Source organism: Mycteria americana, chromosome 6 (genome assembly GCF_035582795.1).
Source record: "Mycteria americana isolate JAX WOST 10 ecotype Jacksonville Zoo and Gardens chromosome 6, USCA_MyAme_1.0, whole genome shotgun sequence".
In the NCBI taxonomy this organism is placed as follows: domain Eukaryota; kingdom Metazoa; phylum Chordata; class Aves; order Ciconiiformes; family Ciconiidae; genus Mycteria; species Mycteria americana.
This window is the reverse complement of record NC_134370.1, coordinates 29,849,340-29,876,696: the sequence shown is the minus strand read 5'-3', so window position 1 is coordinate 29,876,696 and position 27,357 is coordinate 29,849,340. Positions and strand designations below refer to the sequence as shown.

Sequence of the window (27,357 nt, the reverse complement as noted above, 5' to 3'; positions counted from 1 at the left end):
ACTTTATAGGTCAAAACTTGTGCTGGGAATTGGCACAGCAATGGTCTAAGGGATCCGAAGAGCTCACACCTCATGGCTCTTTCCCCACTGCAGAAGCCAGATGAAATCACTATGGTGAAGCATGTTTTCTGCATTATTGTTTCTGCTCTCATTAGGATGATCAAAACCCAACTCCCACAGCAAAAGTCTGCTTCCTATGCCTCTACTCAGTAGCTTATGCACAGATTTATGCATGAATTAATAATCTAGCCTTTCAGCTCAGGAAAAAAGCCCTTTGTACTTCAATCTCCAGAGACTTCTAAATTCAGACACTGCAAGTAATCAGTGAGAAAGTAAAATCAGAGCTTTCCAGACCAGAGCCCAACTCCATTTCCCCTGCTTCTACAGTGAATTACTAAAGCTGATCAACAATATTCCGATAAAAATGCTGATTCAAGAGAACAAAAAAATATTCCTTGAGAACACGTTTATTCTGCTAAAACCCTCCTCAGAAGCCAGGCAGGCAATCCCTGCTGCCCAACCAGTTGGCTAGCCTGGCTGGCTTCTTTCCAGCTTGCCTACCAGCCGGCCAGGCAGCAGGCCAGCGTGCCAGGCAGCCTCAGGCTGGGGAAGAACCACATTTGCCAAAAAAATGAAACAAATTGTTCTGTTTTGCCTGAAGTTTCACCATGTCAACATTCCGTTCCAGCATGGGATGAAACAAAATGTCAACAACCCAGAATTTTCCACAAAACAGGAATACCCTTTTCTGGCCAATTTTAGTCACAATCTGTATGTATGCCGTTATTATTGCCTCTCCACAAAAATAACTATGTCTTGCAGTGTCTGCTTCAATTCCACTTCAGAAGCATGCACTTAATGAGTATTGAGGAATCAGTCCCATGTTGATTAAATTAATCAAGTTTTTATAAATAACATACAACATGATAAAATTCTGAGTATCTGAGAAAAGGGTTCAGTATTTTAAGACTGTTACAGTTAAATACTGCCTTCTGCAAGACTTATAAAAATAGCTCTTTAGTCAGCTACTTGGTTGATTCTGCTGCTTATAGTACTAATTTCACAACACTACAGACTGCAACCAGAGGGATATTCTTCAAGGACTTTGTCATCATGCATATGGTGTTATTCTACTGATCTATTCCCTGGAGAAATAACAAAGTATCTGGATTTCTAATTACCACTATACCAACCTAATGAGTGACCAGTAATGTAGACTGTTCCCTGCTATTTGTAAAACAACCTCCTCCACCTTAAGAGATCCAGTCACCTTTTCATCTTTCTATATATCCTAACTGTATTAGAATGTAGCTGCAAATATCACTATTGCTCTAATTAGAGGACAGAGTACTAGAAGCTAAATGCATTACCTCATGCCAACACATTTTGGATCTTGATAAGGACGAAGTCAGAGTTCCATAGATAATTCATTCTCACAGGCTCCTAATTTATTTCATGTTGCTCTATCAGCAGCTGTAGCCTTCTGCCCACTCCCACTAGATCTAGTTTAAGATCAAAGCTGATTCAACTGTCAGGTTGCTCAGATTTTTTTTTTTAATAAGAAAATTGCATTCGACGTGTACTTCATTCATACAAAAGTCATTCATTCAGCAATTTGTGGCAGGAGAACTAGACAGAAATGGAAACTAGTGATTAATGTTAATTTTTTAAAGCAGGTCAAAGGAAATAATCCTTGTTGTACATATATCTATTCCAGGAGTTTTCAGCCTGTTTTCATTAATAAAAAAAGGCAACAAATCCAAAGTTATCTATTTTTTTAAAAACATTGATCTATGAATTTTATGCCTGTATTGCCCTTAGCACATGATTTTGAAGAGGCCATGAAAAGACAAACACAGTAACTTTCAACTACAAAGGCTTTCCAAGAGACATCAATACATACAGCCTCAGTTTCTTACTCAGAATAAAAAATATTGCAGCTTCCCTGTAGAGACTTTTAACCTGATGTATCCAGCCATTTTTCTGAAGATGGCATCTTGTTTAAAGCACAAAACCAAAATTGTCATTGTTCCTAAATAACTGCTTTTAATTTTTTAAGACAAAGAATTTTTCTTCTCAAAGGACAGTAGCAACCTTTAATGATGTTCTACTTCCCCTCCCTTTAATTCATCCTCTCTTCAAAAGAGCTCAAGACGCTTCTGGTTCCTCTGAAGTAATTTCCTCTATGTACTAAATTCATGCATTTAATTTTAAAAAGTCACATTAACTAATGGACACATTAAGGAAAGAGAAAATAGTGAATCCATCAAACAACAAAAATAAGTTATGAATTATTAATCCTCAGCTGAAATATTTCTAGGCCAAGTCTCATGACTCATCTTTTTCAAGGAAATAGTTTGTGAAGTAGAAATGCTATTTTACTACCTACAGTTTTGGTAACACCTTACATTCTATAAGTTAACTTCTTCAGCCATCAGTTTTCCGGCATTATTTCTTACATTCATTTCAACCACTTTAGGTCTTTTTGTTTTCAGGAAGTAGATGGAGGAACCTTCAGACTGAAAGGCCAGAAGACTGATTGAGAACAAATCAATAAGATAAATGGTAACCAATTGTCAGGACTGGATGTTATTCCCCAGAGTTTATGAGGAATTAAAAAAATGAATTGTCAGATCACTAACTGTAACATGCAGAATGCCATTTAAATCAACTACAGGATTAATAGCGTGGAAAGCAGTAAAAGCGGCATGAGTTTACAAAAACAGTTGCAAGGAATGCAGGAAATTAAAGTACAGAAATCTGATCTCTGCGTAGGTAAATTGTAGGATTATAGTAAAGCACAGAATTGCTAAACACAGATATGATAAAAAGGAGAAAGTCTATGAGACTTTGGTGGAGGCAAGTAATGCTCAACCTCTCTTTAAACATTTTTAAGGAGCTGGCAAGAAGGTGAATAAGGGACATACTGTTAACAATGCATTTCTATTTATACAAACCTTTCAATAAGGTTTATCATCTAAGCTAACTTGGGATATGAGAGAAGGTTATCTGATGAAGTCTGAAGGGCAGAATAAAGACTACTTTCACAATAGAGAGCCATAATTATTAGATGTTACCTTTGCTGGAACCTGTGTCATTCAATATATTCATAAATGATCTAGAAATAGCAGAATGGTAAAGAGGTTTTGGATTATTTGGAGTACTCAAAATTAAAACCAACTGTAGAGAGTTGCAGAAAAATCTTATCAACCTGTATTACTTGGGATAAAGAGGCACATCAAGTTCAATGTCTGTAAATGCAGAAGAACAATATACATGGGGAAAAGATGGCCTAATTACAAATAATGTTGGGGTCTAAATAAACTCCCTCTGCTGAGAAGATAGAGTCATTTCGAATACCTGCACAAAACACATTCTGAAATAGACCAAAGATTAAAAGAGTAGAAAACAAAACATTACAATCTTTGTCTTAATTCCAGTCCACCTATATCTTGAAAACACTTTTGAATTCTAGCTCCTCACTTAAAAAGAATAAAAGTGAACTGGAAAAAGCTTGAGGCAAGTTATCAAAGCTTCTGTAGAGGAAGTATTAAATGAATTGGCAGAAGCATTACAAAGGAGGGATATAATAAAAATCCATTGAATCGTGACAAGCATGGGAAAGGTAAATACTGAAGGACCATTCTTTTCTCTTATTACAGAAACTCAAAGGCCATTAGCTTTGAGCTTTTTGGTAGATACTTTAAAACAAAGGGAAGTATTTTCCTCTTACAACAGTGAAACTGTGTCACAGTGTGCTGTGGAGATAAAAAGTATGAATTATGTTAAAAAGGTAAACGTTCATGGAATAAAAGTCCAACAAAATGTATTAAATGCATTGATGTAAATACTAGGTATGTTTCTAAAAGCCAAGGCTGCCAGAAACTAAGGGGGAGTATGATACCATAGCTGTTTCATTCTTGCGTTCTTTCAGTGCCTGTTACTGGTCGCTATCAGAGTAGATATACAGCTAGTTGAACTGCAAGTACTATCTTTATGATAAAGAGGCATTTAGAAATGACAGGCTTGATTTGGGTTCTCTAATTATTCCTCTCTCCTCCCTACCTCAAACTCTGCCACAGTTATTATATGTTAATTTCTTTTTCCACATAGAATTTCTATGCATATTTATGGTTGCACAAGAGCTATGTGCTGTCTGAGAAGTGGACCAAGCCTTTGCCCTCATGCTCTTGGATTAAATGAGTTATTTAATGAACATATTCAGATCTGGAGCCTTCAGGAGATGATCTTATGGTCAGCCATTGTCACTGAAAAGAAATACCAGAAAGAACTCAAAATATTTTCCATACTGGCTCACCACAGTTTTCCATCCCATTCTGTTTAGAAACCCTGAGTCAGCACCTGGAGTACCTTGGGCTCTGTGGAGATGACACAGAAGCTGAAGATCAGATCCTTGAAAGTCTGAATGGGATTCTCCTGGCTCTTACTGAAGATAGCTAAGTATCACTCCAGATCACTATATTTAACCATTTGCACAATCTGAAAGCATTCACTGGAGGTTTTTGTCTATTGTGATAACCTGTATTACAAGAAGTGCTTGCTGCTGGAACTATAGCTGTCTGCGGCCTGTTTTGTTGTTTTCCTTTCTCTTTGTATACTCACAAATCTACCTGTGACAAGATAAAGCTTCTGCTCACTAAAACACCTGAAGCTGCAAAGAAATTCCAAATTTAATATTCCATTTACTACAATCCAAACTCCTAGGGTCACCCCAATTTAATCCTATCAGGTCAGGAATTTAAAAAGTAGTTCCTGGTCTCCTTATAAAGTCTTTAAGGCCTCTGCACATTCTCCTGAAATGACATAAACCTGCATTTATTTGAATCTCCTAGCAGATGGTTTACTACCTTAAGGACAATTAGCCATATTTTTGACAAAAAAAGGCTAAGGGAATTGACTGTTCTGATTGCTAGTCTAATAAAAGATGTTGTGCCTAGCTACAAAATTAATTGCCAGGCCATACCTCAGGAATAGAATCTTAATCCCTGACTTCTCATGCCTTATGCAAGCATCCTTTTATAGTCAGAGAAGATGAAACTGCTTTCCTCTTTGCTTTGCCACCTGTGTTTCAATTCAGCATGAAGCAGAATAATCAGCTGGAACTACACTTGCTGCAATTCAAGCAGATGACTGTTCCTGTATATTTCAGCTGAGACAGCCTTTAAGCACCTTGTTAAATCACAACCTTGGATCCCACAGTTATCCACTCAGAACTTTATGAAACAAAGCAACATGTAAATAAACAGTCACAAACCTACTGCATGTATTGTTAACACTCTTATTACAGAGCAGAGATCCTTCAGCCTACTCAGAGAGAGCGGGATCTTCCTAACTTTGGCAAAAATCCTGAAGGGCAATCCACGATGTGCAGTGAAAGCAGCCCAGGTGCTTTCAGAGATAGCCAAGAATGGTATGTTGTACTAAAGTGTTACTACAAGGCACATTACAGCACATCAGCTGTGTGTTTCCACTCGTGAGTTTTGTTTCATGGCTACCAGTTATTGGTCTTGCAGTTACAATTGTTTTATTTCAACATGGCAAAAAACCACAAGTTCCTCTCCTTTACCTACACAGAGGAAATGAAGAAACCATGTATTGAAGCAGATTTGGTTCTAACTTTGATACCTTTGCTGGAGAGCACAGACCAAGAAATGTTGCTTCATGCTGGGAGGGCTATTGGCTGTATCTGTTACGATAATCGTAAGTATCAAGAGAGAATCCTATTTCCCCTAGCGGTAAGGCATTATTTTTTAAGGCATTGTAACCTGTAACTCAATTTTTTTTTCCCCGAGACCTGAGCACACAATGCACTTCAGCCTCCAGTTCGAGAAACAATTTGCACAGCTCCCAGACACCAGGTTGAATGCATCCCAAACACCTCCTAAACTCTGGGTTTCCCCATATATTTTTGACTTCAAGGTGACACATCTTTGTCAGAACTGCTTGGCAACTACAAGAACAGCAGAGCCTCATACATATCTTAATTTTGTAGAACTGCCTTGGGCCCAAATACTGAATGGCTTTGTCTTCTTCCAAAGTAATAACAGCATCTATAAAGCAAAGCACTTATTTAAAAAGCATGTTAGAAAAAACGTACTCTAAAAAATAAAAATACTGCGATATCTACCTATGCAAGGAATGGTCTTCTCTGAGGACCATTCTTTGCATATAGGAGATCTTTGTGCTCCAGATTTTCCATAAAGACAGTACACTAGCTTGCCTGCTAGTCTCACGAATTAAACCCTTTTCCTTTACTTGCCCCAACAGTTTAAGATTTTTCTTTTACCTTTAATTCCCAGACTGACCAAAAATATTTATTGCATACTGGAGGTAATATGGAACTTTTCACCCAGTATCTTCTATCCATTTCCCTCTGTCTTCAACCTACCTTCTCTTATCTTTCCAGCGTGGACCTGTGTAGCTTTATCTAGAAAGCTATGGGTTTGCCTCCCTGTGCTGTTCCTATGAAATCCAAGCATGACATAGATTCTCCTAGCCCCCTGCAAATTAGATGTATTTGCGAAGGAATGCCACACAATAGTTTAAAAAAAACTTCCCCATATGATTACATGCAAGGGTCATGCAACTACTGTACACCAGCATTACTACAGCATATAGCCATACTGCAAATCTGCTTCACTTGTCAAATCTATGCTGGGCCTGTGTTCTGACAAGATGACTGTGACTATAAGATACATCCTTTAATAATTTCTATTACTAACACAGCAATGAATACATCAAATACATTAATTTTTATTAACTTCAGTGAATCCCTGATTGAATTACAATTGTATATGCTACCATAGCAGCCAGACACTTCCTGGTGTCTGTCACACATGCTGTCATCCAAGTCGCAGTCTAGCTCTCAGCAAGACACTGCTGCAAAAGCAGTGTCGCTGTACTGTTAAGCAACCATCACTTGTATTTCATAGTTCTTGGCATTCTCAAAATCATTTCAGATATTAAGCTTTCATTCATTACAAGACAAACCACAAAAGGAAAGAAAACAGTTATCAGTGTTTTCCTCAGCAATTCTGCATGTCAATGGAGACAACTGTAGTTAGCATACTAGAACCAGGACCAATTAATTTTTACTTACCATACTTTGCTGACTTCCCTGAAGTCACACGAATTTACACATGCTTGAGTACCTTACTCAGCCTATAAAAATTCCAAAGACACCTTGAATTCAAGCACTCCAAGACTCCCTACATGCTGAGCAACTAACATTCAAAAAACTGGAAGAGGATGATTCCCCTAGATGAACTTTAAAGCAGTCTGTCTCTCAGTGGTATCTTATAATAGCCCAGGTATTGGTAAAGTGTCTTGTTTTACAAAGATTTTTTTAAGGAAAAAAAAAAGAATCATTATTCTAACATGCAAAAAGCAGGTATATGGACATTTGCTATATGAGTCAGAACACTGTTGACCCCTGAAAGAAGTTGTCACTAGACTATGCTTTATCTTGGGTTTCCAGTTGCTTCCATCTCCCCGTCCTTCAGAACAAGAGAAACCATAGGGTAATAAGGCTGAGATTCCCATGCCCTGAGAGAAATAAGCCAACTGTCTGTTCCTCACTCAATTTTCAGACACATACCAAGGAATACAGTCCATCAGAACTCGCTTTAGAGGCTCCATTAGTAGCAGATATGCTCATGCAATTGCCCTTATATATTTTTACAGTGGCTTAATTCCTCGAGTCAAAGTAGAACCAGGAGGTTTAGCAAAACTCTGTCCTGAACCTGCATTTCCCAGACCCATGCATTAGCCTGAACCCACAGCATAAAAGCTGTACAAATTTTAAGTGTGAGAAAGAACCAGATTATCTTGCTGCAAAGCATCTCAGTTGGACCCTTTTTACTGATTTAGTTGGTCCCTATTTAATCACCTTTAACTTCTATGCTTACTATTACCAGGGGATCTTCAGGAAGAGCTGGTGAAGGCAGGAGTAATTGCATCACTAGTCCGAATATTAACTGATTATGCAGAGAGTGAACCACTTGTCCATGTGGATCTATTGGCCTTATGCAATCTTGCAGACCTTGGTAAGTAAATGTTTTTGTATCTTGGAGCAAAATATCATCTTCACACTGTCACTGCCTTGCCATGTACATGCAGAACGCCCACAGGTTTGTGGGGTTTTTGTTTTGGTTTGGGGTTTTTTTCTGGGGGTTTGTTTTTGTTGGGTTATTTGGGGGGGTTGGGTTTTTTGTTTTGGGGGTGGGGTTTTTTTTGTTTCTTTTAGGTTTTGTTTTTTAAACACTACTGATACTTAACCAAGGACTGGCCACAGTATCTGTATTAGAGAAGTTACCATTTCCTGGAGTACCAGCAATTGCTGGTACTATATTAAAACAATTAAGATTTAATAGACAGCTTTTGACTCAGAAAAGAGTACAGAAGGCATAACTTAATGTGGTAAATTGACAGTTTCAACTACTTCAGATATGGTACATTAAATACTCATTTATTAAAAATTCATTTCTACTTAATTAAGTTAATATACCTTAATGAAACAGCTTCCCTTTTCATTTCTACAATTTTCAAACCAAAGGCATCTCCACTGATTTAAAATACATATGCCCTACTTTACACAAGTTGTAAGTAGTGATGGAAGAAAGACCAAGCAGAAAAATATTACCGTACTTTGCATATGGTCTGACTACAATTTGATCTACTGCTTCCTGCATTTAGGGGGAAGAGGCAGGGAAGGGGATATGGTATGACACTGTCTCATCATCCTCTAGTGAGGTCTGTCCTTTATAGATCTCTCATATTACTTAATACCATAATTCCATCCAAATGTGTTCTATGTCAGACAGCAGCAAGCTTTAAAAAAATTGATCTTTGTTAACATACATCTTTAGATGTTTGGGATCCCAGCAAGACTAGAACCATCTAATCAAGGCAGAAAATGTACTACTATAGCAAACTGGCATGTGCCAATTTGATATATTAAATAATCATACTACAGATGGATTTATAAGAATCAGTGGAATTAAGCCAGGATTAATTTGGCAGCTATTATAAGGTCATAGCTACAGGAATTACACAAAAGTAGTGTTAAAGAAAGAAGTGTGGGGGAGAAGTGGTGGAGTAGAGTTTTGCTGTCTCAGTGCTGTCCAAAGGGACAGAAGCGTCTATAAAAGCAGAAAAAGCATTCAAAAACAAAGTAGTGTCTAATCACTTCAGATTATAGGGAGATATGCTTTTAACATTTAATCAAAGATACATTCAAAATCCTGACTTTATCATATACACAGATACAGCCAAGGAAGCTCTAAGCAAGACAAAAGTTGCTGAACAGCTGGTGAAACAACTGAGAAGAGCAGAGAGCCATGAGAGGTTAGAAATTGTCTTTGAGGTCCTGCAAGCGCTTGCAGAAAATGGTAAGGCTCCTTTCAGCTTGGGGGAACGAGGGGAAACAGGGTACTGGTACTTAGCTTAAGCTCCAGGTATGAGTTTGCCATGGGATCTTACTAATGGAACCAGCAAGCCCTTCAGTGGAAGTAAGCCACAAGAACATATGAAATCTTGGCCTAAGCAAGACTTTGAAGCTTAATAGGTGAGGCAACAAAGAAAGGAGGGAGAGTGTAGCATTCCACTCTGTTTCGGTGGATCCATAAGATAGCAGATTCAAACTCATATTCCCCATGGTGTGTAGCAGGAAAGCAGACTAGACAGATTGCTTTTTATAAAAAATGACAACCAAGTATCATAGAGGATGTCTACTCCAAGCAGTGGTGTAACAAGCACCGACACGAATTCACTAAGAGTATCTAGATACCCGATACAGATTTTACGGAAATAAAACCTCATACCTGGCAATACAAGAAATGTCAAAGATCAATGCAGAAGCTTTGCTCATTCTGCCTTGGTGTCATCCTAGCACCAGAATGTCTGTTACAAACAAAACCAAACAAGTGACTGCACGTGAAAAAAGACTGGCTAAAGTTCAAGGATTTAGCTTCCTAGTTTGAAACACTTCAAAGACCCAAGAAGCTTTTAGTGTGCTTTTACTGTGATCTCTACAGATGCTCTGAAAGTGCAGTTGGTGGAGGCAGGCGTGCAAGAGGTGCTGTCCGAGATCCTGCTGAGGCTCCAGGGTAGTTCACAAGCTGAAGATACATGCATTGTGAAGGCTGCATCAGATCTCATTGTGTCTCTGCTTCTTGGAGGTAAAAAAGGGAATACTGACAGTCCAGATACATAAAGAAAAAACATCAAAAAGTCCTCTTAGCAGAGCAGTTGCCATCTGCTCTGTTGGTTTCATTTCCTTAACAGGGACACATCTGCAACCTGTTTCAATTCCCTTAGGGGAATTCTTCTCAGACACCACACTTTTTCAGTTTTTATAGGAGCCTAGTCATGCTTCCCTTCAAGCATATACATATGTTGCCTGAAGTCATCTAACACCACTGCGACTGCTCCTGCACAGAACAAGCACAAGAACTGCAGGCCACTGTAGCTGTACCTGTGGTTGTCAGTTCACACCCTGCTTCTATAACCTTACTTTCAAAGCTGGCCTAAGAGCCAGTTTTACATTTAAAGCTAATCATCAGATTAAGTTCACTTGGTATTGAACTACTCAGGTTTCCTCATTCACTATTCCAAATCTGTGTACATACTTCGACCATTTGGATTAACAAATGAAATAACAGAACTTTCTTGTAATGTAAGTTCTGCATCTATCTACTAGGGACAGACTACACACATTGCTGACCTAGATTTTTCACTAAGTCTTTAAGCCGATTTCAGGAGCAGGACAAAAAGGCTGAAGACCTAAAAGCAATTTAGTTTAGGTGGCCCTGCTATGTTGTATTTTGGGCAATACAGATTAAAGAATAAAACATCAAGAACTAGACACTTATACTGCATCTCACCACCTCCAGTCCCAAAGCAACCAATAGTTTAAAGGTCTTAAATTATTAACTATAACAGCAATCTTTAAGTCATCTTTGATTTGAATCTCCCCAAAGACAGACAGAACAGTTCACTTCAGGGCTAATTATAAACAGATATGAAATGTTCTATTTATCATGCCAAAGATAAGTACACGCAGAAGTTTTTTGCTAAGGGACATGGCATCATCTCCCAGAATGTTGGTACTTGCATCACATCCAAACACATGCAGCTACAGAGACAGAAGCAACTGCTACTGGTAATTTTACAAAAAATGGTAAGGTTGGTTATTCTCTACCTTTCAAAGATGGAAAGCTACTTTTTGAGTAGAGAGAAAAGCAACACTATCAGATTTCATTGCTCCCTGGCTCTGAAACAGTAACATTATTGCTTTTCTGCAGATGAAGACTCGCATATCTTTAAGTTACAGATGCTAATGATATGGGAGTAGCTTGAGACACACAATTGTGAAAAATGGGGTGGTCAGGTATGCAAGCTTTCACACTTTTTTTTTTTGCCTAAATCACACATTATTAGAGAGGAGACTCTGGAAATGTTTCATGGCAAATACATTTGTTAGAAATATAAAAAAAATATCAAACATGCATAACTGTATGTTAAAGTCACTTTTAGGAAGGAAGGGTTACTTAGACACATTGGGGGAAAAAAATAAATCTCAAGACAAGCTATTTTATCTTTCATACTTTCCTATTATAGAAAGCAACGAGCCTTAATACTATGCAGAGAGAAACACAGAGAGACTCTTATAAACAGACTCCTGGAAGGCATGCTGTGCTGAATCAGTCAGCAGACGATAGATACCCCACCATGTTTTCTGTCCTTTCTCACCGATAGCTACGGTACTGGGTTCAAATTCAATTCACAAAGAGGAGCTTTTTCAACATTGCTCAACTTTCTGCATTAATATATGCTTAATTATCATAAAAGATTCCCTCACATCTGTCTGAATGTTTAGCTAGTCAGTCTCATCTGCTTTTTTTTTTTAAAGCAAGCCATCATACACACATCTCTCCACCTCCCCCCCATATCCTTTCTAGACTCCCTTTCTTCCTTGTCTTATACCTTGCTCTGAATTGCCCATTGTGCATCATGGTTCTACAAAGGCCACAGAAATGCCCTCGGTGCCTTTAAACTGGCTATCTTCAATTTATTCAGCTGAATGGCTTGCTTTGTCACTTGCTCTTCTCCCTCCATCTCCCCCACAACCCCATTAGATGTTCCATGTGAAAAAAGTGAATAATCCCTTTCAGGCCCCAGTACGTACCACTGATGTATGCACAGCCTTTAATCTAAGAGAAAAAAAACCCTATGGAAATTTGATCTCAGCATCAAATGACTTCTGAGGCCCTGAAAAGATGACAGATTTTGCAGCTATGAAAGTGGCTGTTCCGATCAGACTTTAACTATGAGCCATTAAATTGAAGGTTCTGCTGCTATCCAAGCAAAAATCCATAGGAGAGAATACCAATTTGGAGCTCTGACAATCAATGCAAGGCAACCACTAATGGGTTCTGCCTATTTGCACTTTACTACAAAAGGAAAAAAATGCTCTGCCATTCTTTGGTGTGAAAAGTGGGGGGAGGAGAGAAATTAACTTCAATTAAGGTTAGTCTATATGAAGATCAAAGTATTTTGCCTGTAGAATTTTGTCAGACCAAAAGAGATGGTCTGTTCCTAGAGAACCTATTCCTAGAGGAGGACTGGGCAATTTTCCTCATATACTCTGATCTCCGAAGATTAGGACCAGGCAAGAGAACATTTGAAGAATCACAAGCAAAACCATCAGCTTTAGAGAATGTATGCATAAATTGATATCAAAGGATTTTTGCATGAGTAGAACTCAAACTATTTCACAGACTGACAGTTCTTTTATGAAAATATCCACTTACATTTTATAAGCATTTGACAAATTCTTATTTAACATATGTAGTAATACAGGGGAAAAAATATGCTACTAACTGAAACTAAGAGATTAAAGGAATAGCAGGCATTGGTTCAAAAGACAACATGGAGGAGTTTCTACTATTTTGGGGTGGAAATAACATTCAAACCAGTAAAGGTGTTAAAATTACTAGAGCCATTTTTAAGTGGTATACACACAAAAATCAGTAGTCTGTACCTCTTAGGCATGCAGTTAGTACCATGAGAAGCACCTAAAGCTACTTTTGGCCAGATTCTATATTTGTATGAAGTCTGTATAGTTCCATGGATAATTGTTTACCCCAGGTGAAGATGTGCTCTTCCTATATGGCATTCACACTGTTTTTGCCACATTTTAACCAACAGCATTCACATGGTAACAGCACAGCAATAAGGAAATGTTGACTGGTGTCAGGAACGCACTTCTCTTGAGGTATAATAAACTGCATAAAATAAAATACAGAAAAATATTTGCCAAATGGCATCTTCAAAACACTTCCTTCAGGAAGGACGCAGATCATAATATGCAGGGTTTCCTTTTGCTCTTTAGGAGAAGACTTTCTCATTTCTCATACAAGGTGAGCTAAGTAGCTTCTGATAACAAAAGGGCTGTCACCTCCACAGAGCAAGTTCTCAAAGAGAGAGGGAGATGTACAGACATGCACTGACAAAATGTTGCAGAGCATATACTGGGCAAAATAGTAGTTCTTTGGAATGTACAAATCTGCTCTTTCACCAGCATTAAACAGATCCAAACTCTCTAGGTCAACTCATATTTTCCTAGCTTCATAGGAGTGCAACACAATCAGACTTCTCATTTCAGAAAGTGGGTTTCTCAAAACAGGTAAGAAAAACCTAGGTCTGATTCTTCCGATGATTAGTTATTTGATTGAGTACAAGGAGTTACAGCAGTACAAAACTAGTAATTGGACTCACCATTGCTGGATAAGATCCCTGGTCTCACAATAGTCTCTTAAACCAGTAGAATAGCAAAATTGGTGTATTAAAGCTATCCTGTGGAGAAATGGAAGATGCCACCAGTACTCCACCAGATATATAGGTGGAAAATAAAGCAGTATGGAGGAAAAAATTGACAGTTACTGTCCCTAGAAAGCTGTCTCAAGCTAAGCTTTACCAGAGGGTGTCTCGGCATCGGTTCACAGGTGGCTCATGCCCACATCTCTAGAGAGCTGAAGGTTGTAAAAAACAATGCAAAAGATACAGTCTCAATCTTATCAAGACATGAAAACAGTCAAGGCAGACTCCCTGAACTCTCAATTTGCATGATTAATTTCTATTATTGTGCTTATCTCTCTCACCTGCTTGGTTTTGCCTGTTTCTTCAGATGGCAACTGTGTAAGAATGGTACAGCTGGGAGTCATACATCAGCTTCTGGATCTTTTGGAGAAACACGTAGAGGGTGGGGACATCTCTGTTCAACATGCTGCACTCAGTGCACTTCGAAACCTTGCTATACCAGGTACATAGCTTAAAGGCAATTGACTTACTGTGATTCTTTTATAAACATGGGTCATTTAATGGACATCTGTGCAGCTCTGTCCAAGTCACCAATTCCAGTCCCTCGTATTTTGATGGGCAATTGACCTCCCCCCCCCCCCCCCGCAGATACATATAATATTCGAATAATTCATCAGGACTTCTCATCTACATAAAGGTTCTAGATATAATAAAGTGTGATCTCATTGCCAGCTGCTGAAGTGGTTTCATATTAACAGCATACAGCAGTTCAAAAAAAAATTCGGAACTGGTTTTATAGCTTAAAATGCAGAATATGGGGTGGAGCTATCACATCACAGCTGGTAGGGATTTCATAATCCTGTTCCTCTTCTATAAAGCCAATATTCATTGCAAATTTGGCCTTTGTAACACACTTAAACTACAGCACTTAAAAGGGGCATATAAGAAAGATGAGGACAGACTTTTTAGTAGGGCCTGTTGCAACAGGACAAGGGGTAATGGTTTTAAACTAAAAGAGGGTAGATTCAGACTAGATATAAGGAAGACATTTTTTACAGTGAGGGTGGTGAAACACTGGCACAGGTTGCCCAGAGAGGTGGTAGAGGCCCCATCCCTGGAAACATTCAAGGTCAGGTTGGACAGGGCTCTGAGCAACCTATCTAGTTGAAGATGTCCCTGCTCATTGCAGGGGGGTTGGACTAGATGACCTTTAAAGGTCCCTTTCAACCCAAATGATTCTATGATCCTACTCCTGTGATCTTTTGTTAATACACATCAGAAGATTGTGCTGCTTCTCATCTCAAATTTATTGCTTCCATGTGAAAGTGCAATTCAGGCCAAAAATGTTTTGCTAGAGACTTAACAGTACAGCACCCTGCACCACAGTCCTTACACTGCTATACAGTAGTCCAGAGAAGAGCATGACACCAAAGCTGTATTCTGAAAATAAAAGAACTTTAAGTTGTCTGCCAATTTTATTATGTAAGCTAGCCAGCATACTTGGTTTAAGAGTTTTATACATAATCATTGCTTTGAACAAGTGAGAGCCCCAGAATATACTAGTTGCTACTTTGCCTCCACTACTTCCTTTTAAAGCCTGATACACCCTCCTTTCTTCTTGCACATAGCTCTCTTCAGACCTTCACCTATTTCTTTCAACTTATTTCTGATATGCTCTGAAGTAATTTATTTAGTTTGGCTTTTAGTATTATCACACTCTCTGCATCATAATAGCCAGACATGTCTGTCTATTCAGTATTTTAATAAACATTTCACACCATAAGCCCCTCACTGCTTCTATGTATATTTTATTTCTCTGTGAAGAGATTTTCTACCACTAATCACATCAGCAGACAGACGCCTGTGCAAATTACTTTTTGGTGCTAATAGAACTATGCAGTATTTCGACCATGCATGCCAGCTATCTTACATCAGTTGCAACCTAACACAGAGCTATTAGAAAATAATCATAAAATCATGAAAAATCAGAGCGCCATCCAGCTGAAATTAGGAGAGTAATTTAGTAGGCGAAGTGTAACTACCTCTATTAGAATGAAAAGGTGGATATAAGCCTAGGGATGTCCCATACTTAGTTGTCATTGACCTCACTCCTGCAATATGTACAATAGGATTTAATGATTACAACCAAAGATACCAATTAATCTCATTTGAAAGATAGCAATTTTGATGTAGTTTCCTTTGACAACAAGCAGAGATGATCATATTCTAATTCACAACAGGACCCATTCCTCAACAAATACCAAGGCCCACTTTGCAATGCCAAGCCCAGGCATTTCTTGGGAGTTCCTTAAAGCAATGAACACAGCTGATCTTGCAAAGATTATGGGATCTGAAACTCCAGAAAAATGTGGTTGCAACCTACAACTTCACCCCTATATCACTGCTTGCTATACATAGTACCAGTAGATATTAGTGTTCTTTGCAACTGTACTTTAAAAGGCTCAACTCTTAAGTATAAAATATCAATGGATCAATACAGAGTCTATTTTGGTTATTTGTCCTGTTCAAGTCTATTACAAACAATTTTAGATCTTTCCAAGTGTGGGCAATGCATAGCACTAAAAGTGCTATTTCTACACTGTGCTTTTCCTCATCAATTTGTAAAAATATCAGAATATGGAAGCTGTAAGACATTCCCTCACAATAATAAATTACTTCCAGAAATACACAAACTATCACTTTCAACAATATAGTCTACTACCTGGAGAAAAAAAAAAAGACTGAGTGCAAATCCAAATAAATCATAAAATAAAAATGAACTAAATAGGGGCCAACATTTGCAAATGGGTACACGGGAAGTCTTCAATTTAAGTAGTGATCTTAGAGAACAGGTGCTTATAAGAAAATTTTTTTAAGTCATTATGCTCTAGTGAACGAAGTCAGTCTGTGCCACTAAAAAACAAGGACATTAAGAGCAAGTTACTTAACTGTCTGCTTCTCAATTTGCCCAACAGGAGGAAGAGACAGAACAGTTATCCCCCTGATTTCACTGTCCTGTCATTCCCCTGCACCTCAAAAAAAGGCATGCAGAGGGGATGGGACAAAAATTGCTTTGGAGGAAGCAGCTTTTGGTAGCACAGCATTAGGACTCTTTCCAGACAAGCTTCTGATTACAAAGGATTACTGCACTAATGACTGGAGCAAAGATGCAAGAATTAGGAGAGGAAAGCACAGAAACAAAGGCATGAACAACAGGGGATCAGTGAGCTCAAAAACAAAAAATTCATTCAAGAAATATGTTTACGTAAATCACTTCTGCCACCCAGCTCAGTTAAAATGAGCAAGCACAGGAAAGGCTTGCTCATGTAAGTGGATGGATAATCTATTACAACTAGAAAGAGAAACAACAATGCTGTGTTTATCCTCTTTTATGTACTTCATTCCAGGCAGGGCGGAGATAAAAAGTAACCACAGTATCGTAACAGCCAATTCCTAGTAAGTTTTTAGCTCAAAAGAGAAGCCTAAACAGTCAGGTAGTCCTGGCTTCATTACTGAGCACTCTAACAAGGTGGACCTTTTGCTAAGAGCATAACAGAGCATAAAATTCAGAACACTAGTTATGTCATATCTGTATTTTCAGATACTTGTGTAGTTACTGAGCTTCATATCAACATTTTTTTTTTTCCATTTTCTAGTTGTTAACAAGGTTCAAATGCTAGAGGAAGGTGTGGCAGAACGGATTCAGGCACTTCTAAGGTCAGAGGTGCCTCCTGTGCAGTTTAAACTTCTTGGAACACTACGGATGTTAGCAGATGGTCAAGGTAGGGAACTGCTAATGTTTACTGATGTCAACTATACACCCTCTTCCCCCTGCAAGACAATGGATGTGCAAGGACACTACAGGCTAAGTGTCCTTCTAATCTAATTCCACTCAATCTGGAGAGGTTCCAACAGAGATTATTGCCAGAGGCTGTGAGCCTTCCATACTGACCCAGTCAGCCTCAGAGGTAGATAAAAACCAAACCAAATGGAAGAATCTGCAGTAGTGAGTGAGAAATGGCAAAGGCCTAAAAGGAAAATGTTTTCCACCAGAGATATACCAGCAAGGCATGAGTATGATGGAAGAGAGTCAGGCTAAGGATTTACAGTGCTAAATCAATAGAAGAACTGGAGAATATAAAAGGATTGAAGGGAGCTGGGGTGGAGAGAGTCAGGAGAAATGAGTTTCTACCAGTCACAGTCTCTCTATACACATGTTGCCAGGTTTATCTTGCTGGTGTGGCTCAAGTGTTGAATTTACTTTTGTAAACTAAATGTTGAATTATCTACTTGCACTTCATTCAGTTTTACACAGAGGTGGATATGCAAAGGCAACAACACTCACGTTGTGCCTATAGTTGCATTTTGAGAAACATGCACAATGTCAGAATTACATTAATATCTACTACAGTATCTTAATTTACCCTTAGACTTATCTAGCTTCTTACCAGAGTATAACACAAAAACAAGTGCTGTGGAGTTTGGGTTTTTTTAATGATAAATGTTCTAATTCTTTCATATCACCAGAGCAGCTGCTCTAGAACACTAATCAGTACAGACCACCTTGACATGCAGGAATAACAAGAAATAGGTCAAAAACAGAATCAGAAAAGTTATGACCATTTTGCTATAAGAACTAACAGCTGGTACAGAACAATTACAATAACAAATTTGTTAGTTATATGAAAGGGGAATAAACCTCACTCTTCTACATTCCATGCTGCACTCATGTACAACACTGCAGACACCACTTTGATATGGCAGCTACTTGCATCCTTTTTCAAATGAATATACATGATATAAAACTTAGATCTAGCACTCATATTAATTTGCACTTGTTCCAGTCCAGTAAAAGGCTGCTTTCACTTATATTTCACCATGGTAGGAAATGGGCATTGCAAGAGATACAGAAATTTAGCCTCTTCTTCCTCTCAGGCTTTGAAGGAAGTCATTAAAAGCTTATTTCTTCAAAGTTATATCTGAATTGTGACAGGGGAGACCATTTAGCTTTTAAAATTGAGACATCATAGCAACACAGATATAAATTATCAAACGCTAAGTTATCTTTTTTTATTTACTCAATGCTATTTACCAGCCCTAGTATGCAGTCGGAATTTGGCACAAAATGGTATAACTTCTGCATCTGAAACAATACAGATATCAAAATGTTGATTAGAAAAAAGAAGTAGAAGATTATCCAATGTTTACCCATTCCTGCCTAGGAGCACATAATTCTCCCACCTTTAATTACTTCGTATTCTGTTTACTCATGAGCTAACATTGCCCTTAATTAACTCAACCTGAAACTCTTATGAATACACATCTACTAAGAAGTCCACACTAAATCAGTTAATTGCATTATCTAGTATAAATTCATTACTCTGACAATCACTGAGCTTGCTGAGGCCTACAGACTAGAAGAGGGAGATTTCTTTCTAACTATAGAAAACTGCAGTCAGATCTGTCAGCTTCATTACACTAAAGAGATGTTAACATTAACCCGTTTTTTCCACTGTTTTGCTTCAGAGGAACAGAAAAATTTGTGCACTTCAACAGCCAAAGGACTTTCAGATAACTGAAAGTTCAATCATACACATCATTTATTCAAATTTGGAGTTTTGTAAATTAAAAGATCCTCCTGTTCCTGTTAAGAATAATTGGGTTTTATCTCAGAGCTCTATTGCTGACAGATATCAGGAAGTCCCTGTCAAACTGGGTCAAGACGCCTCCTTTGAGCAAACCTCTTAGACTGGTTCCATTCACCACCCTCTTACCTCTTTCAGCTTTCTGTATTAAACTGGATTACCATGATCTCCTCAGACTAACATGTAACATCTGACCTAGAAACAAAAGCCTTTCTGTTACAGGAGGTAATATACAGGTGGTTGTGCAACAAGTAACTTATCTCAAAACAAGCATGTTTGACTAGGCTAGAAGCTCCCCCAGATTCCTTGTGGGATTTTGATCTATGGATTGTTCCTTAGTGTACTGGACAAATAAAAAAAAGGAAGTGTCTGTCCTTCCTCATCTCCCTCCCCAAAACAGAAGGAGTATAAATGGACTTAAGAGTTTCTACAAAATATCCAGAGTAATCATGTGGTTTATTGACACTGACCTTCTGGTACACAATCTATTTGACCCTTTCCAGAATATCTCAAAACAAATGCAACACACAGAAAGGGACAGTTAAAGAAACAGGAGCAGGCTGATGCCCCTATCAGCCAAACCTACCCCTTCTGTTCTGGATCTTAATGTTGGTTCTTCCTCAAGTCTTTGCTTCAGCAAAGCTCCAAGAGACAACTTCCCAGTATCTTAAAACCACACAGACCTTTCCACAGATTCTTCCCTTTCTGAATCTGCTTCCAAAAGGAGCAGGGATCTCCCCGGTCACCTTCTTTCAGGCCTGGAACTATTTTAAAAGACTGGAAAAGCAGAATAAGATTGTAAAAAGCTCACAAACCCTTTATAGCCCTTCTTAGGGAATGCACACTTCCCATGAAAGATGTGGTAAAGCCTTCCTTCAGAGCACACAACACACATTTCATGCTCATCTGCTCTGGGTCCTCCAGCATTGAGTGGTGAGGAACAGGCATAGGACAGGTCTCAAGATGACCAAAATGAAATCAATAAGAAAAACCCCTTAGTTACAGATAACTACCTCAGACTCGTAAATTTAACTTAAATCTTATAACCACAGTATATTTTTGCAAATAATCATTCTACACCAAAAGGTAGCACCTGTCCTGTGACTACTCTTGCCTCTCAGTTGCTGCAGCTGGTGTCCCAGTTGGAAGTGCTGTGCATTTATATCCTCCATTCATGGTCAACTAGAACACATGGAAACAGCTGTTTAGGAGTTTACAAAACAGCTCTTTTGTGCTCAAAGCCAAATGGGTGAGCACTCAATTCCTACAAAAAGGCAGCTTAAGCTGTGCACATTACTACTTTATCATCTTTCTCCTGGTACTCTTCACTTAGAAGAAAATTCTAGTTGAACCAAGATGTAGAATTTCAAAGTCCTAAGTATTGAACAGAATCAACTGAGATTACTGAAGAAGTATTTACCAGGATGTTCTCAGGGCTAAACCCTGCTTAACATATTTGGTTAAAATAGAGTATTTCACAGTCCTCAGCACCCTTATCTGCATTTTTCCCTTGCCTAGGAAATCGCTTTCCACCAGTTAGTCACTTTTGATCCACAGCACTTTAAAGATGCATTATTAAACTGCAATAAGACTCATGTGGAACCATGTGTTAGACTGATGCAATATCGAGAGAGCATGAGTAAAGTTCCTTTTGCTGCTGAACTTCTAAGAGCTTTGGGAGTAGTCTCCCTTAGCAGCAACAAGCCTTAAACCACAGCATATCATTAGAGTTCCACTTCTTAGGAAAAGTTATCTAGTGAGGTTTTTTCCAAATGTCAACCACACAGATTAATACTTCCAGCAAGTCTTGAGATAGGGTTCCTGAAACACAGGGGAAGGCAAATTAGAAGGCTCCTCCAAACTCCGGGGGAAGTTTTGATGATGCCTAATACACAGTTCAAAACACATTAAGATTTGAGACATGCAATTATGGACATGCTGCAATTCCGTACTAAGACTTGGCTTCCCACATGCTAAAACAGTAATTATCACCATTACTGAGAGCACTGAAACAGCAAGAACATACTCTGAAGAGCACATGATTACATTTGTGCACGGCTTGAAGAGCAAGTGCAAGAAACCAAATGGGAAAGGGACAGTCCTCATGAAGATTTCAGTATAGCAACAGAATATTTGCTTTCAAAGATACAAAGCTGCTCATTTTAAGCCCTACTTCAGCAGCCCCTTAAAAAGAATAGGTCTATCAGAACAGCTTACTTCATTCTTCACCTCCAAGAGTTGCCCTAACACAACTGCCATTCCTCAGGTAAAGACTTCTAAGATCCCTTAAAAGCCCAATGCTTTAGTTACAGCTCTTAAAGGATACCAAGTTCAGGCTTGTGGTCCTGGCTACTTCTACATTCCCATTTCTGTGACAGAAAAGACTGAGAAGCCTGATTTTGAATGTCTCCTGATGAAGCTTTTCTCTTCAGCTGATGCAGCTGAAATCTTAGGCCAAGACCCCATGCTGCTCAACAGACTTGTGCAGTGGTGCAATGTTAACGACCACACCGGCATTCATGGAGAAGCAAATCGGCTGCTAGCATCGATCTTGCGTCACAACAGATCCCAAGTAAGAGCGCTATTGGTCTGATATGTTTCTACTTTATCCTTCTCAAATATTTTTAAAGCTTGTCAATATAGCTAGGGTTAAGTGTTAAACAGCACATACAGCTTTATCATTAAAAACATGAAAATTGACAGTAAAACCCCTTCTAGTCTGCCTCAATACCAGTATGGGGGACATGAGCAGGAACACAGTGCTCTCCACAGCCACAGATACTGCACAGAAACGAGCAACATGGTTACTTACTGTCACTTGTCAACTTTTACCCTGCTTGAGTAAGGCCTGACAAATGGTAAGTAGGTAAAGCTTTTCTATTTCCACAAATATTAGTTTCAAATTTCAAATTAAAATGGCAGAGATAACCCAGACCTGTCCTGAACATCAGTCCTCCAGGAGCTCCAAAGAGCCCACTTATCTACCTAGTGATGGATGAATCTGGTATAATCTGTATCTGCTGGCATATTAGAACAGGCTCCTGTTTCTTCTGAATCATGCTATTATACACAGGCATCCCAACTGTGCTTTACTTTGAGGTAGTGATAAAAAAATAGATACTATCTGCACAGGTTTTGATAAAGTAAAACTAATCTTCACTAGTTTGAAGGCTTGAAGTGAAAGACTGGAATAAGGTCAAACTAAAACTGTTCAGACAAAACATATCTATTTATCTTATAGATATGCATATACATAATTATAAGTATTGATATTCCAAGTAAATTAGACTGGCCCCAAGCAGACATGTATGATTGGTACCAAAAGAAATGTTATCTCTAGTCTTCAAATATCATCAGTTTGCATTGCAGCAGGCAAATAATTTCCATCTATTCAGAGACTGGAGAGTGCAATCTCATTTCTCTCTTCATTCTACTTTATTCATAAGTCAGATTTCCATCTGTGATATTTTACCTTTGCTTTATAGGAAGTGGTCAAAGCCATCCAGGAGGCACAGGGAGTGAAGCATCTGGTTTCCATGACAACAAGCAAACATGCTGCCATGCAGAATGAGGCTCTGAATGCCTTGGCAATAGCATCTGCAATTGATTTAGGTAATTTTTTTTCCCCCTAAAAGCATTTATCTGTGCAAGACCCTCAGTTAAGAAACATTGTCATGCTGTTAATTCTATATAACACGCAAGAAAAAGCATGTTTCTTGTCTAGGATTTAGCTCTTCAGCATGAAATAAAGGAGGTCAGCCATCCAGAAGATTGCAAAAGCAACAGGCTTCAGGAACTGACTGAGATTTTTTTTGTTTAGGGTAGAGTCAAATGACCAGGTTGTGTGGACAGGCTCGATCTGTTGAGTAGCATGGTACAATGCTAGAAACCTATACAAAAGAACAGAAGGAAAGTAAAGGTGATGAAGACTAGACAAAGAGATGAGAATGCCTTAAAGACAAAATTATGGACCTGAATGGTCAATGAAGACTATAAATGGAGGCAATAATCTTCAGAAGACAGACATTTGAATGCAGGAGAGAATAAAGCAGAAGCATAGACAAAAGGGCCTTGTAGAAGCTGCAAATGAAACAAGTGAGAAAACCATAAAGGTTCTAACTACTTTTACTGAGCTAGTTTTCAGAGAGACTGAATATAATTTTTTTTAGATTTTTCCTGTATGACTGATCACATTTGAAAATGGGTCTCAATTTATTACAATAAAGACAGTCACCATAAGTCTACATACATCAAAAGATAAACTGAAAAGAAATAGTCAACCTGAAATTTGGAATTTCTTATTCCAACAACCAAGACCGTAAAGAGCCCATTTTACTGCTTGCTCCACCATTAAGGCTCTCAAACTCAATTGGGCAACTAATGTGAATCAACATTTCTAGCACTGATCATTGCAAATTTTAATCTATTATGAGGTTATTTTATACAATCGATAGTACGAAGATTGTCTTCCAGAATGTGGCCAATGAAGAAACACTGTACAGAAAATACAGAAATTCTCCAGTATAGAAAACAGATGCCAAAGACACCCCTGTATAGCCAATTGGAAACAAAGCCAGTCAGGAATTTATTTTTTTTTTTTAGAAAGCAAGCGTGTTCACTTCCTAGCTTCTTTTCAGGTAACAGCTCAAGTATTTGTTTACTTATTTTTCAGAAACCCTTGCAGAATCTTTTAAGGAATCACAGCTAGTTCAAAGCTTACACAAACTTCTACAAGATGATAATACAAGTCCTGAGGTGAAATATAATTCAATGGGTCTTTTGTGCAGTCTTCTTAATTCAGGTAACTACATTTTAAGTTGTCTATGATGAAAGGATGGCTATTTGTTATGAAAACACAAGTGTTTTCCATTACTGAAATGTGCTCCTTGCAATGTTGCAGTCAGTGACTCGTAAAGGATATTAAAGAGGTTCATTCTTTATTGATCACCAAAAATCCCAGTCAAGTAGCTTGCTTCTTTATGAAAAGTTGATTAAACCATCAGTTGAATAAAAAAAGAAAGGCTTTATTCCAGTGAGTCAGTGGCATAATCAAGTCCTGAAATAGCAAAATTAGAGCCTTGGAATAAAGGCATCTCAGTCCAAATTCACCATGCACAAATGTCTGGCAGTCCCAGGTCCTGTACATACCACAGCATTTTTGTGTTCAAAGAAATAAAGAGTCTGTATCATCTTCCACAGACAGACATACATTGTTCTGCCTATGCTGTAAGCAAACCAGAAGCTGAGATAAAACAACAATTTTAGCAATGCTGTCTGCACAGCAACTTTTAGTAAAACATATGAAGAATATTATTTCAGTTTCTCTCACTCCATGGATAGGGAAGACTTAAAATGCTTCAAGCAAGATCAGACTCATCCTGGACATGTGGCACTAACTGAAAACAACCACCTTTAAACCAGGAGTTCAAAGATCTCATGCCAGTTTCTCACATCTTAATACATAAATCATGTAAATTGAAAATAATGATTATGCTCAGGCAAGGATCTGCCACAAGGGGAGCTGCCTTTCAAATCCTGGAGCCACCCTACATGGGCAGACAAGCTGGATTTTGCAGTATACTCTTTTTCCCCTGTGGCCGCACAGATATTGGAATAGGGATAAGCATTTGCATTTTTCAGTGCTACTACAGAGTATTGACACAACAGATGTGATCTATAAGACTTTTCTTCCAGAGGTGTATACACTTTGCACTTTATAGACTAACTGTAACACTAAGAGTCAAGTCTTACTAATATGAAAGGCTAACAAAAAGCATACAGGCAAAAAATGCCAGAACTTGTCCTGTACTACATTTTCAACAAAGTGCTTTTCTTCTGTTCAATCAGTTCTTGGAAGTCAAACAGGAGAAAAAAAAAAATCTTAACTTGTTCAATACTTTCAATGGCTGAAAGGGTATCTATTAAGACAAAGTTATTTAAAGCAGCTCATTTTAAACAGCAAGTACTCCAAACTCTTATCTTACAACAATTGTTGGGAGCCACTATGCAATGGCATGTCACTAAAAGTCAGCATTTCATCTCCCATTCAGGTGATCTGAGACAAGAAATAGAAGAGGACAAGATTAAAGAAACCCTCGAACAACTCTGCAGTCACAGCAATGCAAATGTGGTCAAGGAAGCTGTCACAACATTGCAGGTTTTGAGAGGAGAGACACCCCACTAGCTTCCCTTCTTCCCCATAGCAACCCTGCACTGCTGCTGAGACAAATGCAATAAAACACCAGCTTTGCCAACCCTACTTTGCATTTGTCATGCTGCCTCATAACCAACACTACTAAAGCTCAGGTACAGCTGCTGCTTTTAAAGCTGTACATACAAAAAGCCTCATTTGCTCATCTATTTGGCCTACAGATACTTGCATCACTGCTGTTCTTCACTGAGCTACTAACACACAACAGTAAGAATAAGGCCTGTCAAGCAAGTGGTCTTAGAAAACATCAGACAAGAAGCATCAGGCAATTACCACTTCTGTAATAAGTTTTTAAGCTACTTGGTTTTGTCAAATCAGGATACCACTTGCAACTTTTTCTTATATCAATGGGACTTTAAAATCATTACCAAAAAATCTCAAGCTTATATCATGCAACCTGAAACAATGGAGTTTTAAATGAGAGCTGTAGCTTAATGCAAAGGGCTAATTGGCACCAATTCAACTTCTGCACATTATGAATCAACCTGTGAGCCCCACTGTTAACTGAACATGTTAAAACCACCACAAAACTGTAGCTTTAAACCAACTCCCCCTCCATTTTCCCATTTTAAAGCTCATCTCTGAGTTTTTACCTGCTAGTGGCACAAGCTATATTCCTAAGTATCTGAGGTCACGGTCCTGTACTAATTTCAGAGTTGCAGCTACTGTAACCTGGAGTGAGATTCAGTAGAAGCAAAGTTTACAAGAAACTGTAGTCAATGTCCATACAGTGCTTCGACAAGATACAAATTAAGGTCAAGAAATTACAAGTGGGCACATGTGAAGATTTGGAGGCAGCTGGTATTTCATTAAATTATGTCCAGTAAGAGAACCTGAGTTTAACTTTAGATAATGAAAAATTGTAGTAAAACAAATGTGTCTGAACATTTCTACAGAAACCTTTTACATTTAAAAAGTCACTTGATAAAAAGGGTAAGAACAGGATCTATTGCACAACTTGTTCTTATTCAAACTCTTTAAAGCAGTTGCAAGTATGTTGCAGACTCACATTGCCAAGAGCTAGGAGATCAAATTCAAAACCCTGTAGTGATAGATACTGAAGACTTCGGGAACAATAACTTTTTTTAGCCAGCAGTAACAGTTATTGAGAAAAAAATAGAAAAGTACAAACATTTAAAAAATTGTTATAAAGCAGGGAATATTTAAAAGTCAACAAGGCCTCCTGTTCTCAAATTGTTTGAGTATAGCTTTGCTCCTGCAAAAGCTTTCCCACTTACAAAACTTGTTAACACTATTTAGCCCACTACATTTGCCATCAAATATCACTTTCAGGAGTACTCTTGAGAAAGGGAATTTAATAAAACCACCCCAAACAACTCACTTGGCAAGTAACACACAAACAGGTTTTGACCACATAATAGGAGAAAAGAAAAACAAGAACTGAATCATGGGCAGTTTCCTCTAGCTTAAAGCACAGAGTGATATAGGCATCCTACACATTTCCAGTGTCAAAATGAGAAATAGCTTCAATCTCAACTTCAGAGTAAGATCTGGGCTTGTGCTTAAACCAGACATTAGTATGAGATATATCAGGATCTATTACAAGTTCTATACATACATACCAAATAGCCCCATTCAAGTTAAGTAATTCTTATCAGAAATTATTCAGCCTTAACATTCTAGAGTATCTAACTCCAG

At 38.3% G+C, this 27,357-nt stretch overlaps 1 protein-coding gene across 1 annotated transcript; it reads left to right on the top strand.

Annotated features, from left to right (window-relative positions):
• The first annotated feature begins 2,708 nt into the window (after positions 1-2,708).
• On the top strand, positions 2,709-25,671 carry LOC142411938 (rap1 GTPase-GDP dissociation stimulator 1-like). The gene is made up of 11 exons (XM_075506602.1): positions 2,709-2,775; positions 5,309-5,431; positions 7,938-8,066; positions 9,285-9,410; positions 10,056-10,199; positions 14,210-14,344; positions 17,499-17,624; positions 21,920-22,059; positions 22,973-23,099; positions 24,160-24,288; positions 25,538-25,671. The coding sequence occupies exons 1-11, from the start codon at positions 2,709-2,711 to the stop codon at positions 25,669-25,671; spliced, it is 1,380 nt and encodes a 459-aa protein (XP_075362717.1).
• The last annotated feature ends 1,686 nt before the right edge of the window (positions 25,672-27,357 follow it).